Below are 13,553 nucleotides of genomic sequence, written 5' to 3' on the forward strand. Positions count from 1 at the left end.
CAATGTTGCCTGTTGTCTTTTTTCATGGGTTACTAGTGATGAATCCACTTTAATTCAGTTTTTGATCAACTCCTATTTCCCAGTTCCGTTTAACATAATATTTTCTATATTATTAAAAACAATAGCCCATGTAAATGTAATTTGGACAAATGGCAAATATTGCCCTTTTTCGTGGATGGGTTTAAATCAGATTTCTTCAAATTTCCTATAACGAGTTCCGTTTTAGTTAAGGCGAAACTTGAAATCAGTTCCGAGTTCCATTTCACGATTTTTTTTTTGAAGTTCACGTTTTTGGAACAGATGACAAAAGTTGCCTGGTTTATAATTCCAATTTCCGTTTAGTAAATTCGCTTGATAAATAATAGAATTGCAACATTATTCAGTAAAACATTTGGTTGTTTTATTTCCGTATGATATTAATAGTACACCGTTATAACAAATTGTGATGTTAACTGGAGTATAAGAGCTTACAAGAAAACACAATAAACATTAAAACGGTTTTAGCAAGCTTATTTATCGTAATTGTCATAACTCTGTACATATGACATACTGAAAAGACGCTTAGCTAAACATCCACGAAATAGGCTCAAGCGGGAAAGCAGAAAAGTCTAAGAGTATCGTTAAATGTATACGTTTACCGTAAATATGAATGCATAAATAATACTATAACTTTGCAGGTAACTGGAATATATCATAAGAATAAAAACTATTAATGTCTCAACAATTACGAATTGTTCAAAGCATTCCAGGGAAATGAAAATACCATAGTTTTTCAATGAAATGTATGAACTTGCATTACAAGAAAAAAAACAATGACTGTGTCAATATATCATAAACTGAAGACATCTACAATTGCTACAATACTAAAAAGTATAGAAATAGAAAACAATGACTGATTCAATAATTCGACATATTTTCAGGGCATTGTAGTAATATGTCATGCAAGAAGACAACTATCACAATTTTGATAATGTTGCATACAATAAAGAAAATACAGTAATATGTCATGTAAAATTAAAAGCTATAACTTTTTTTTTAATTTTCTAGCTTTAGGAATCACAGGAAATTGTCATACAAGATCAACCATGATTGCGCCTTTGGTAAACAAGAAAAGTGTGAATAAGTATCATTATGATCAATACAATGACAACTGCATTTATGAGATATTACAAAATATTTATCTAATTACACTGCGTGTTACCCAATTGGAAAATCTTGTTAATAAGCTTCAGCGTGTAAACACCTACAGAACTTCGATTGGTCATTCTCCATTACTATCAAATTGCTAAATATAATAGAGTATTGGCTCCTTATCCTTACATGTGAACTCTAATTCTATAGACCTAATAAGCAACAGTCACATGTTGAGGAACATCCATGTGAAGTATTTTGTGTTTTAACAAATGCATTTGAACTAATAAACACAGTTTGGTCACTTTTTGTTTACGTACAACAGGTTATTTCTGGTGGATATTTTCGCAATTTCGTAACATTTCTGTTTGTGAAATAATAAAGGAAAGAACTTAAATCTTGATCATGAAATTAAGGATCGTGAAAAAATAATTTTCACAGAAATAAGTGAAAATCATGAAAAGTCTGACCCGCGAAAAAACCGGCTACATATGTATATGATATCTGGTTTGAGAGATTTCGCGAATAATGGATTGATACATTAAACAATTAGTAAGCATGTATGCAGATACAATAAACTTTGTATTATGTATTCTAAAATTTGAAAAACAATCTTAGACATTTAATATTGCATTTTACACTAATAGTGGAGCAGGTGTAATGTGTATTGCAAATCGGATTTTTTAGACATGATGCTTGTAATGCACGATGTCCGCTCTATTGTCGAACAATAGTTATGATACTAGTTGCAGTATATAATGTAATTTTGAAAATAGGGTATACAAAACTTGCATCAATAAGATTACAAGTTCCGCAAGAGGATGTTTCCATCATGCCTATAAACGTGCGATTTGCAATAATCATATCAAGCCTTCCCTCCTCACCCGTTATTTTTCATTACATATCACAGTTAAACATTATCTATTTTGGAACATCGCTATTTTACATTGTTTATTTTTTTACCAATAATTGATGATAATATATATAACTCAAAATTAAGCTACTTTACTTTTAGTTTTATTCCCATGGTAATTGATCCATTTAAATATGTTTAAATATGATATATCTATGATATTACGCCATATATGAAAAATTTTAATTTCCATTCTGGTTTCCATACCATCCACAGTTTCTTAATATTTATGTTATATAGTTTCAGTGAAATGCATTTATCCCATAACTATGCATGTTTCACAATGGAAAACCGATGTGATGAATTTCATAGCAGTTGGTTATCGTTTATGTTTACACACTCCAGTGTGTAAACACCTACGGTGCCTCTGATTGGTCAAGTCCAAGACCTCTTGATTCCGATTGGCTCTCAACTTTAGGCTACTTTTCATAGCGCATTTTCTTTTAAATAAAATTGTATTTACTATATAGCAAATAGTTGCTTATTCAAAGTATAAAACAATAGAATATTGGCTCTCTATTTAGGCACTATATTTTATGGTGGAAAGATATATGTATCACTACACAATATATGGTGGTAAGTTTCCCTGAATGAAGACGAGAAAATGGTCACCACGGTATAACTATAGAGCTAAAGTTATGGGATAAATAAGTTCCCCAACGCATGACTGTTGTTTATCATGTTTATCTAAACTCTCGTTAGTTAATTTTCAAACTTTTAAAAGTCACGAGCTTTCAAAATTTGAAAAATTAACTAACTCGAGTTTGATAAACATGATAAACAACAGTCACTTGTTGGGGAACCTCTATTTATGTAATACATCCCCCTACCAAAGCAAAGACAAGACATCTATGTTGCAATTGAGGGTTGTATATATAATTGTGCAATATACGAGGGGTGTTCCAAAATTATTGTTGTTTTGGTGATTTCTCTTTGATAGAAGTAATTCTGATCATTTTACTTTGTCCTGTCTCTCGAAGTACTCCCCCTCTGCATTTATGCATCGTTTCAACCGATCGATCCACTTTTGGAAACAGTTTTTGTACTCTTGAATTGGTATACTCATAAGATATTGGTAAATGGCAGAGCCATGGGCTTTTCTTGATTTATATTTTTGTTCCAGACAGGTGAAATTTTAGTTTGGGAAACAAGAAAAAGTCACAGGGGGCCAAGTCTGGTGAATATGTAGGGTGGGGGAGGACAGTGACCTTTTCTGCCTTCAAAAACTCCGTTACAATTCGCGCCTTGTGTGCTGGCGCATTATCATGTAAGAGTCTTAGGTACTTCAAACCTGTCTGTGGGCGGCGGCGTTTGTAGACTTTCTTAAAGGGCCACTACCTTTCCGAAACGGCTTTTAATTTTTAAAATAGGAATGTGAAACGAGATCAATAATTTTGTAGAGTCGCAGAAGTTATTAACTATACATTTACTAGCACACTTATCACCACCTTCAGAACTGTTTAATTAGAATAAATAAAATATTAATTTTCATAACGCGGGTCGTTTTATGTTTCCCGCCGTCGTCCTAAATGCCGCGCGGTAGTTGACTATCACTGCGCCAGACGGAAAACAAGCGAAATGAATTTCCACTGTTATCGTACATTAGACAGGAAATCTTATATGTTTGGTGTTGTAACCTCATCTTAAGCCATCGATATATATTTTCTTTTGTTATCAATGTTTTTAAGAAACCTATAAATTTGCTCCGGAAAGGTAGTGGCCCTTTAAGTTTTCGAAGTACAACGTCTCTATAATACTTCGCTGTGACAGTTTGCCTTTTGGAATAGCGATTTGAATGATTAGACCCTTGTTATCAAAGAATATGACATACAAAACCTTCCTCACGGTGCGTATTATTTTAGCAATGCTAGGGCGCCTGGCGTTTTTGCTTGCCCAGATTCGATTAGAGCATTTTCTTTTTGGGTTCGAAAAAATACACCCATGTTTCATCACCTGTGACCAAATTATCAAAAGCCTTTTTGCTGTATTTTGGGTATTTCTTCAATAAGGATTTGGCCTTGTCAACCCGGGACCTCTTTTGGTTGTCAGTTAGTAAATGGGGTATCCACCTGGTATTGATCTTGCCCAGCTTAATATGTTTCTTTAAAATGCAATGAATACGGGCTAAAGACAAGCCTGTCATTTTAGCTAACTGCCGGACAGTGTACCTTGCATCTTTTTCAAGGATTTGCCGAATTAGTTCAATGTTATGCTTTGTTGTTGTTGTTGCAGGGCGACCTGTGTCGGCAGCACCTTTAAGCTGCTGGTGTCCCGACTTAAATCGAGCAACCCACCTACAAATAATCATATATAACATTTGACCCTTCCCATATATATCGCACACCTCACGATGAATATCCACCGGCTTTAAGCCAAGTAGAGACCTACCTTTGATATAGGCCCTAATTTCAATTGCGTTTTCAGCTCTCTTGCCAACCATATTTGTATAGAGTGTAACGAGTGCGCTACAAACTAATGTACACAGCACCACGGTCAGTGTAATTGTGAGCGAGATATTTACCTATATCACGCTTCAGATATCACGCTATCGCCACGAGGTAGTTTTAAGCCCATTTAGCACGATTTCCACGAGATATTGCGCAAGTAACATTAATTTCGGAACATCCCTCGTACATATCCTTACATAAAACTAAATGACAGTTCCATTGGGAATAACCCTTATAAAATAACACGTCTAAGGTCTAGGAACGTCGATGACTAAAAGGATATGCTCCAATTTCCCAGATCCTTGCTTGTGTGCCTGTATGATTTCAGGGTTTTTCAATCCGTCATACCGACACCAGAATGACCCCCTTCTGAAATACCCAACGAAATGATCCCCGGTGTTCATGGTATATAACCAAAAACTGTGTACCTAAAATGAGTCAAAATGTTTAATGTTTTAACATTTGTTAGTGTTCAAATGTTACAAATGCTTTATATGGTAAATGTTGGCAAATTAGCTATTTATGACAAACTCAGTAACAGGGGCATGCATGGTAACATGTTACTTGGTAAATACACTTCGCCGAAACGATCATATACTATTCTACATTATATTGAAATTATATATCTTCAGAAACAAGTTCTGGTTCATCACTAAAGCACAGAAAGGCAATCAAACTCACTTCAATCCTGTAACTTGGACATCTTCGGGGATGTTTCTCAACTGTAAATCCACGCAACTGGCTTAGATATGATACTGACAGTACAAGAACAGGTGGTGCTCCATATGTAAACTGCCTTTGTGAAAAAGACTGTGTCCCTCGGCATCTTTCACCTATGATTATAGTTTGCATTGAGCGTAAATTGGATTTTTGTATTAAGTTTTATTTAAAATGGTTACAAAAGTATATTACAAATGTTTTGGAATCTGCTTTGAGTTGGAAAACAAATATGTACAATTTAAACGATGACTTGCATGTGCATAAAATTGAATATATATTTTTATATCTAAATATATCTCCGAAATAATTTAATTACCGTCAAATATACAAATAATTTACGAGAAATGAATTTAAACTGAGGTTTCTAAATGGGTTGCGAACATTATTTTACCACATTTGTCAGGAATATATCACAACTACTATTTCGAACATCCGACATCATGTAGTAGTAATTTCAAAGTGTTATTTTTTCAATGGGAAGACCTAACGATTTAGGAAATATGTAAAACCTTCTATGATAAACGTCGGCTCATAAGTTCTTAGAGATCAGAATAAAATTAAAAATATGCGTTGCTACAGACAAAAGACGAAATTTCAAGATAACACTGAGTGAATGTAATGAGAATAATTTACCGGAACATGGTAATTCTGTAGCCACTTCCCATTGTGATAAACTGTCTTGCAGTGTGATACATCCAGACGAGCTGTCGTTAATGTCCCTATTAAATATATGATTATTGATACATTAATCGTAATTTAGTAGTACAACTGTTTTTTGTTGAGAAAATTATTTTAATTGCGTTCATATTAAAACATCAAACTTAATAAGTAGCATACAACAAAATAATTTGGCGCATAAAACCTGTTAAAATTTGTGCAAAAATATTATCACTATTATTTAAAGTAATTTTGCTACAAAACATTATCACACCTAAATAATTTTTCATAAGACATTGCATGTTAATTTCATGTATATATATCCATTTCCAGATTTTTTTTCAATATGCAGTATTGTTCTATTGTTTTGTTCTGATATGAAATAAGTTTCTTTCAATATTACTATTTTTGAAATCAAGAGGCCACAATTACAAAAAAAACTGTTTTGGAATCTAATCGAATTTCCTGAATTAAACCCTTGATTTGTCGTTGATTTATGAAAATATCTAGCTTATCACAGAGAAAATACAACAGTTTCCAAAAGTTTTACGTAAACGCTAAAACGCAAACGCATTGTTCATGTTTAAAAAAAATATCATAAAAATGTATTACCTCTTGATAATATCAAACCTATTACATGTAATAACATTTGAGTAGAAACGCGTTAAATTTCAAGGAAAGATTTTTTTTTCAATTTGTGTTTTTTGCTTCCAATAACATCAAATGTACTATGGTCATAAAGTTATTGCTTACCCAAGTAGTATTTCTGTACTGTGCAATACCCTGCGTTTTCTTGGACATTTGCGCTTAGAACACTCTGAACGAACGGCACTCTCTTGGAACTGAAGATGGATGACGAAACGTTCTGACTCACTGCCGTATATGTTCCATGACGGGCTCATCAACTGGTGGAGAACAAAACTCAGTAAGCCACAGTGCACGCCCTTCGTTCCAGTTTCCTGATTGGAAGAGTGATTTGATTTCAAGCAGAATGCGGCAAACGTTAATCAGCTCTGAATGTTCTGTGATCCAAGTGTTAATGTGTTCTATGTCTAATAACATGTTAAGAACACCAACATGTTGTCAACAGTACACGTGTTGCTGATTTTCGTGCTACCGTTGGGTAAGGTAATAGTCCCTCCCCAGTGCAAAGCTCTTTCAGAGTACCTGGTCTTCTTTTCTTTTTTTCTTTGGTACTTCTTTTGGGGATTTAAGATAAATTCCCTTTTTCTTTTTTACCTTACCACCCCATGACTCATGTGCTTCGTTGAATTCTGTTTTCCTCTTTCTGGCACGTTTTGTTTTCCCAGTAGCAGAAACTGTCAGTTTCCGGGCAAACTCTTTTAGTCTACCATTTATGTTGCCCCTCAGTCTACGGACGAAGAGGGCTGGTCGGAGACGTTGTTTGTCATTTAAGATGTCTTTCTTGACTATCTTCATCCAATTTTCCGCCGGGGAGTTTGTATCATGGGTTATATCATCTAACATTGAACCCGTCCACAACGGTGCTATGCTCATGTATGTTTTCGTTACATAAGTAAGTAATTTGGGGGAATGAAGAAAGTTTTCTGGTCCGGATGATGTTGTTTCTATAGCCTCTTCAACACTTCTTCTAATCTGCTCAAAATGTTCGAAGAACATGGTTTTGCCAGATAAGGAAGATTCAGAATCAACACATCGTGGTGTTTCAGTTTCATCTGTACTATCACTCACTTCGCGGTTCAAGATGCTGTTATCAAGTGCAACTTTGGCTGAATTGTAATCTGGATGGGCATCTTCTTTAGGAGAAAGCAGCAAAATAGCCAGATTCCTATACAGTGTTTCAAGATCTTTTAAATTTCTTGTGTCGATCATCAGGCCAAATACGTACTTTACATATGCCCTCGCAGATTTGTCATTCAAATGTTCTGCAACATGGTGAGAAATGTTATGTAACAAATGTGCAGAGCATATACGCAGGACAACGTTGTTTCCCCATTCTCCGTCATGTTGGAGAACTGACCATGCTCGTTGTAAATAAGTATCTACGTTTTTCCTTATTCAATGCCAACATGATCCCGTGGATAAATGCCCAACTGAAATCGATCTCTATACGTGAAGGGAGGCCACAAGTTGGTTTGAAAATTTTCAGGTCGCGAAAGAACTTCAAAAAGAAGTTACAAACATCTGTAGTATTGTGGCTGTTTGCCAACATTTCTGCAACAGGTATCGGTGGATCTCCTTTTTCTCTCCCTTTCAAGAGAAGTGGGTAATAGAAAACCCGTTTGTTTTGATCGGGTATCTTGGAAACTACTTTTCCGGTCGCATCAAAATATAACGTACAGTTGCCCTCTTTGATAACATCGGATAGTATCTGCAGTTGCTTAGCAGTGTATACATGGGTGGAAAAGGGATATATACTTAGGTGCTGAATGCAACCTTTGACTGCATTTTTTGGATGTTCGTCAATCGTGCAAGATCTATCATATATTTCCTTCTGAAGAGAGAGTTCGGTTAATTACATCCTTGTGAAGTTCGGCTTGTTAACGTTCTTCTCTGAGGTTATTTTCTGAAGAACAGGTTCTTGTTCCTAATACCCGCTTAGTTTCCGGAATCGTATTGGACGATCTCAGGAAATATTTCCAAGTCCTTTACTACATGAGATGGTTTTTCAATATTGTAGTTCATCTCTAATTTGAAGTCGTTCCTTGCCTTTGATGGGTCTGCTCTTTGTCTCATTAGCCGTCGTGTTCTTATTTCTGTATTAGGGAGTCATAGTACGTACTTACACTTCACATTTTTGTCATTCCGCCTTGGTGTTTTTCTTTATAATTCATTTGATAGTTTACACATCTCCCGTTTAAACATACTCTCAGGCTTTACCCACGGTAGAATGGAGCTTTGGTTGTATCGGGTTTTACCCCCTCTTTAAATTTGTTTAGAAGTGATTAACTAAGGAACATATATCGTTTGTTTCCTGTAGTTTTTCAAGAAATATCTTGGACCAATTTTCCGCCAAGGTATCGATCACCTCTCCTGTCTTCTTTGATGACTATCTCATTATTCCATACCTCTGCAGAAACGTAGAACGAGAATTTATCCTTTGGTAGTTCATGGAAATTATCAGCTTCCTCATTTTTCACATTTGTGTTTTCATGCCTGTCTTTTGGAATTCCTTTACCGTCGTTTTGAAAATCGCTATCTGTATCCATCTCGTTTTAACTAAAAATAAAAAATCGATTATTTGCATTTATATTTTTTTTGATCCGATAAAAAAGAGCACATACTTTTCTACCACGCAACAGAAATATTTAATTCGAAGAAGTATAATATTAGATAGACTGGTTAACTTTTAGTTAAGGATTAGTTTTCATTTTCTGTAGCTCTGTAGCTTTGTTTTGGAGATGCAATGATTCACAAATATAATACTATCATCAAAATACTTATCATTTTTAAAGCTCCTTGATCTCTTATTAATTGCCATTATCGCCAAAGCCGAAAAGACCGGTGAGCGAAGTTTGTATTCCGACAAGTTAGAAGACGACGACGACGACAATTATAATGATGATGGTGATGATAATAGTAATGATGATGAAACCGATAATTTTAAGGACGACGATGGCAACAATGACGATGATGATGATGATGATGCTGATGATTATGATGATGATGATGATGATGATGATGATGATGATTATGATGATGATGACGAATGATGATGATGATGAAGAGATGATGACAATAATGATGATGATTATGATGATTATGATATGATGATGATGATGATGATGATGATGATTATGATTATGATGATGATGATAACAATGATAATAACAAAATAATTATTATGTAGGCAACGATGAATATGAAAAAGACGACGACGATGATGGTGATGACGACGACGATGGTGGTGATGACGACGACGTAAATAATGATGATGATGATCATGATGATGATGATGATGATGATGATGATGATGATGATGAGATGAAACTGATATTTTTGAGGACGACGATGACAACAATGACGATGGTGATAATGATGATAATGAGGATAATGATGATAAATATGACAAGAATGATTATGAAGACTACGACGACGATGATGATGATAAATATGACAACAATGATAAGGAATATCATGATGATGATGATTATTTCTCTTTCTCCTAATGCATGCTGACGAAATCTTGTTTATTGAAGTATGATTATTGCGAAATAGATCATGTACGCTGGTCGCTATCCCTGTAACATTTACTTGTGTGATGTCGACACTGATACGTTTTACCTACGCGTGTTCGTTAAATTACGGCGAAACTCTTTCTTGAGTTGTAACACTATTTTGGTTCTTGCAGTATCTGATTTTTTTTCTTTGTGGATCAAATTGCAACGTACAGGGGCGTGTATGTCTTTACAATACGTCTCGAATTAATATCAAACTTTGTTTTTTTATTATTGTAAAGTTTGTTGACCTCCGCGAGTTCTAATAAATTGTTGTTGTTTCAACTGCTGAGAAACTGCGCGGCAGATGTGGTGCTAGTTTCTTTTTCAGTTAAAAGTTGATGAAGATAAAAATGAAGAGTTTCTTCTTTGATACCCTGCTCTAGTCTATTCTAAAAATAATATATGCCGTGATTTTCATACGAATCTAAGAGGTCAAAAATTACAAATAGTGTGATAATTACAATGCTTACAATTCATATGTTTAAATTTTATAGTATACATAAGACGAATTTTGGCAGTACTGCCTGAAATCATTATGTTTACGTCTACAATGTAGTAAAACGTGTACATACGGTCAATCAATGAAGTATAGAATGTACAGAAGTTCATTTCGCATTTCTATAGTGGTACATGTATTGTTAGGTATAAAGTGATTCTGGTATTGCTTTTTTTCACCTTAACCCGCATAAGGCATAATATTCGAATTTCATTTTCGAATTCAAGTCGTTTCGGTACCAAGACGTTTCGGTACTTTCTAAAGTCGTTCCCTGCCGTTCTTGCTAAATTTGATTCGGTACCTTTACTTGAGAAGTCGTTTTAGGTTAATAAACCACACGGTGTGGCACGATATAAAGTACAAAACGGCTTTCTTTGAACTGCCGAAACAACTTAGTGCCAAAACGTCTATACCCCGTATTTTCACAGTGCATAGGTTCTGTGTTAAATCTAATGTTTGTAATGCATCAGATATGTTTGTCTGTCAATGTGAAGGATTTCCACGGCTTAAATTATCAAAATTTATCGTTTTCAATAGCTTACTAAAGAAGAAATAGCATGTCATTTTTTTCTCTCAGTTACGGCACATATAACGAAAAGAAACTTAGGATTTCTTATGGACTTTTACGTCATCATTTCTCTTTGTAGGTGAGAGAGAAAAAATCTACCCTTCCTGAGATCATGATATGTTTATTGACACGCTAAAGAGTATTGCACTTCTAGCATGCATGTTACGGTAGTATGAGTTTAATTTTAAATTCAATATTCAAAACACGAAAAATAGTAAATATGAATTTTTTTTAAGAATAATGGTCGCTCCCCTTCCAATACGTACAATGTACATATCCGTATGCGTAGACATTGTGCGAATACCGTTTATTGGAAGTTTCCATATAACTTACTATCAGATCGGTATCAAAATAAACGATGAACTTATTAGCATTAGGTATTTTCCGTAAGTCGGAAATAGCCTATTAGTATTCCAGTCATGTTTCGCTTTTATCTGTGAATGGTCGTCAAGTAAAGATAAATTTCACAGCATTGAAATAATACTCTTGAAGGCATAAAATAAATCAATATTTGCTATCTTACCTGATATGTCAATGTGTACATTATGAATAATAGCCCTGCGTTGTATTAGTAAGACAAGTTATTCGACATTATTCTGCCCTGACGTCGATGAACGTCAGAACTTCCCAATTTAAGCTGCAGGAAAAAGTGATCGTCACACCGATCGGCATTTAACGGGATTTTTTTCATCTATATACTGCATATGGATTAAAAGGTCTGTTCTTAATCTACACAATGGTATTAATAGATAATCACAATTCAATGAAATGATGGACTCAGATATCACTACACCCGTTAAATCAGTGAACCGGTAGATTGTATGTACTAAAAATAATTTTGTATTCAATATGGAAAAAAAAAAACTGTTGTAAGTACAATTTAATAAGAAATTTATTTAATTGAAAATGACGGAAGAAGGCTGATAGCCTCTATGTCCATATCATAAGATATATTATACAGATTATATAATAAAAATGGTCAAGTACTCTACTTAAAGCAAACGAGACTTTGGTTAATTTTTTCCTGAGTTCTGAGTTACATATATAGAGTTAACCTTATTCGTTGTTTGTTGAATTCAATTTTCAAATCAAGCTTACAAACCCCATGGTATTGTAGGACAAACATTGGTTGGAGGTGAGCGTTTGGGTCAAACTTTATTCACCAGTAATTACAAAGTGGCAGTCTTATAACAACATGCTTTCAATTTTACATTTATTACATCCCTCTGGCTTTCTAGAAGACTGTGCTGGTAATTGTTGCAATTGGTATGCGCAGTGATCGTTTTAATTTTGTAAGATAAAGCCCCCCCCCGTTCCTCATAATTTTACGACAGAGATCTTTGAATCCTGAAAGGTTAGTAGCTCTCCGAATTTACCACTAGTATGGTACGTTCTTATTAAAATTATTTGAAATTCTCTAACATTTATGAGTACTGGGCTATTCTAAATGTGGTCTTCTACTCTAAGGCAAATTTAAGTTAGTAAGTATTATGTTTAACTGGCATTTATTGTACAACAACTTATTTACATTGTATTAGTTTTCAACGTACTAATTAATAATATCAATGCCTGTGCACCTAAAAAGCACATGTGCACTTTAAGATGATATTGCTTACAGGATTCTTAAAAATCTGTATTGGTAAATAGTACCACAAAATAGCAAAATTTGAAACATATCAAGATGAACGAATATACGTACCCGGCCTTCTACTATACCTTTCGGCCGGGTACGAATTGGTCCCTATGTGTCGTAGTGGAGCAGCGCCTCCGAAAATCACTCGGGCACAATTTTCTATACTTTTTTGTAGGTTTCCGATTAATTTATGCGTATACAAGCATTTACATAATGTTGTTATCCTAAACAAAACATAACTACCATTCTTTATATCTACCGTACCGCTCACAAGACGTCAAATTCATAATTTGAAGACTTCCGGTATAAATTCTCTTCAGAAAGGCTTTCATATTTATATGTAAAAATAATGTCTAGCTGAGAATTTGATATTTTATACGGTTCAGTTTTATTGTCTAGTAGGTGAGCGATATAAAACAAATCAGATAAAATGCATGCAAACGTTATAATAATGGTTTGCATAACCATTACTATTGCTCCATTAGCAGTAATATGCACCAATTGTAGCTCTAAAGACGACATCATTATCTGTCTAAAAGTCTTTTGAGCTACAATATTGCAGCTACAAAAAGAAATCTAAATGCGGTACATAACATTACTTGCTCGCAAGCCCATAATCCTAAAATTCCATTTTTACAAGTAAATGACACTACGAGTGCCTTAAAATACTGTTAAAACCTCGATTCGTCCAAGAAAGTTAATGATCATCTGATAATCCCAAGTACTGAATTGGGTTTATTTATTGAATATTGAAGTTCATGTCCACCTTTACTCCTATATCTTTCT

At 34.4% G+C, this 13,553-nt stretch overlaps 1 protein-coding gene across 1 annotated transcript; it reads right to left on the reverse strand.

The window, feature by feature from the left end:
* Positions 1–4,739: 4,739 nt before the first annotated feature.
* On the reverse strand, positions 4,740–8,309 carry LOC138313201 (uncharacterized protein C14orf28-like). The gene is made up of 4 exons (XM_069253767.1): positions 6,622–8,309; positions 5,845–5,930; positions 5,173–5,324; positions 4,740–4,919 (listed from the first exon to the last, which is right to left on the reverse strand). Exons 1-4 carry the CDS (start codon positions 6,768–6,770, stop codon positions 4,740–4,742), a joined length of 567 nt encoding a protein of 188 aa, XP_069109868.1. The 5' UTR covers positions 6,771–8,309.
* Between the last annotated feature and the right edge of the window lie 5,244 nt (positions 8,310–13,553).

The sequence above is a fragment of the Argopecten irradians genome, unplaced genomic scaffold (assembly GCF_041381155.1).
Source record: "Argopecten irradians isolate NY unplaced genomic scaffold, Ai_NY scaffold_0613, whole genome shotgun sequence".
NCBI lineage: Eukaryota > Metazoa > Mollusca > Bivalvia > Pectinida > Pectinidae > Argopecten > Argopecten irradians.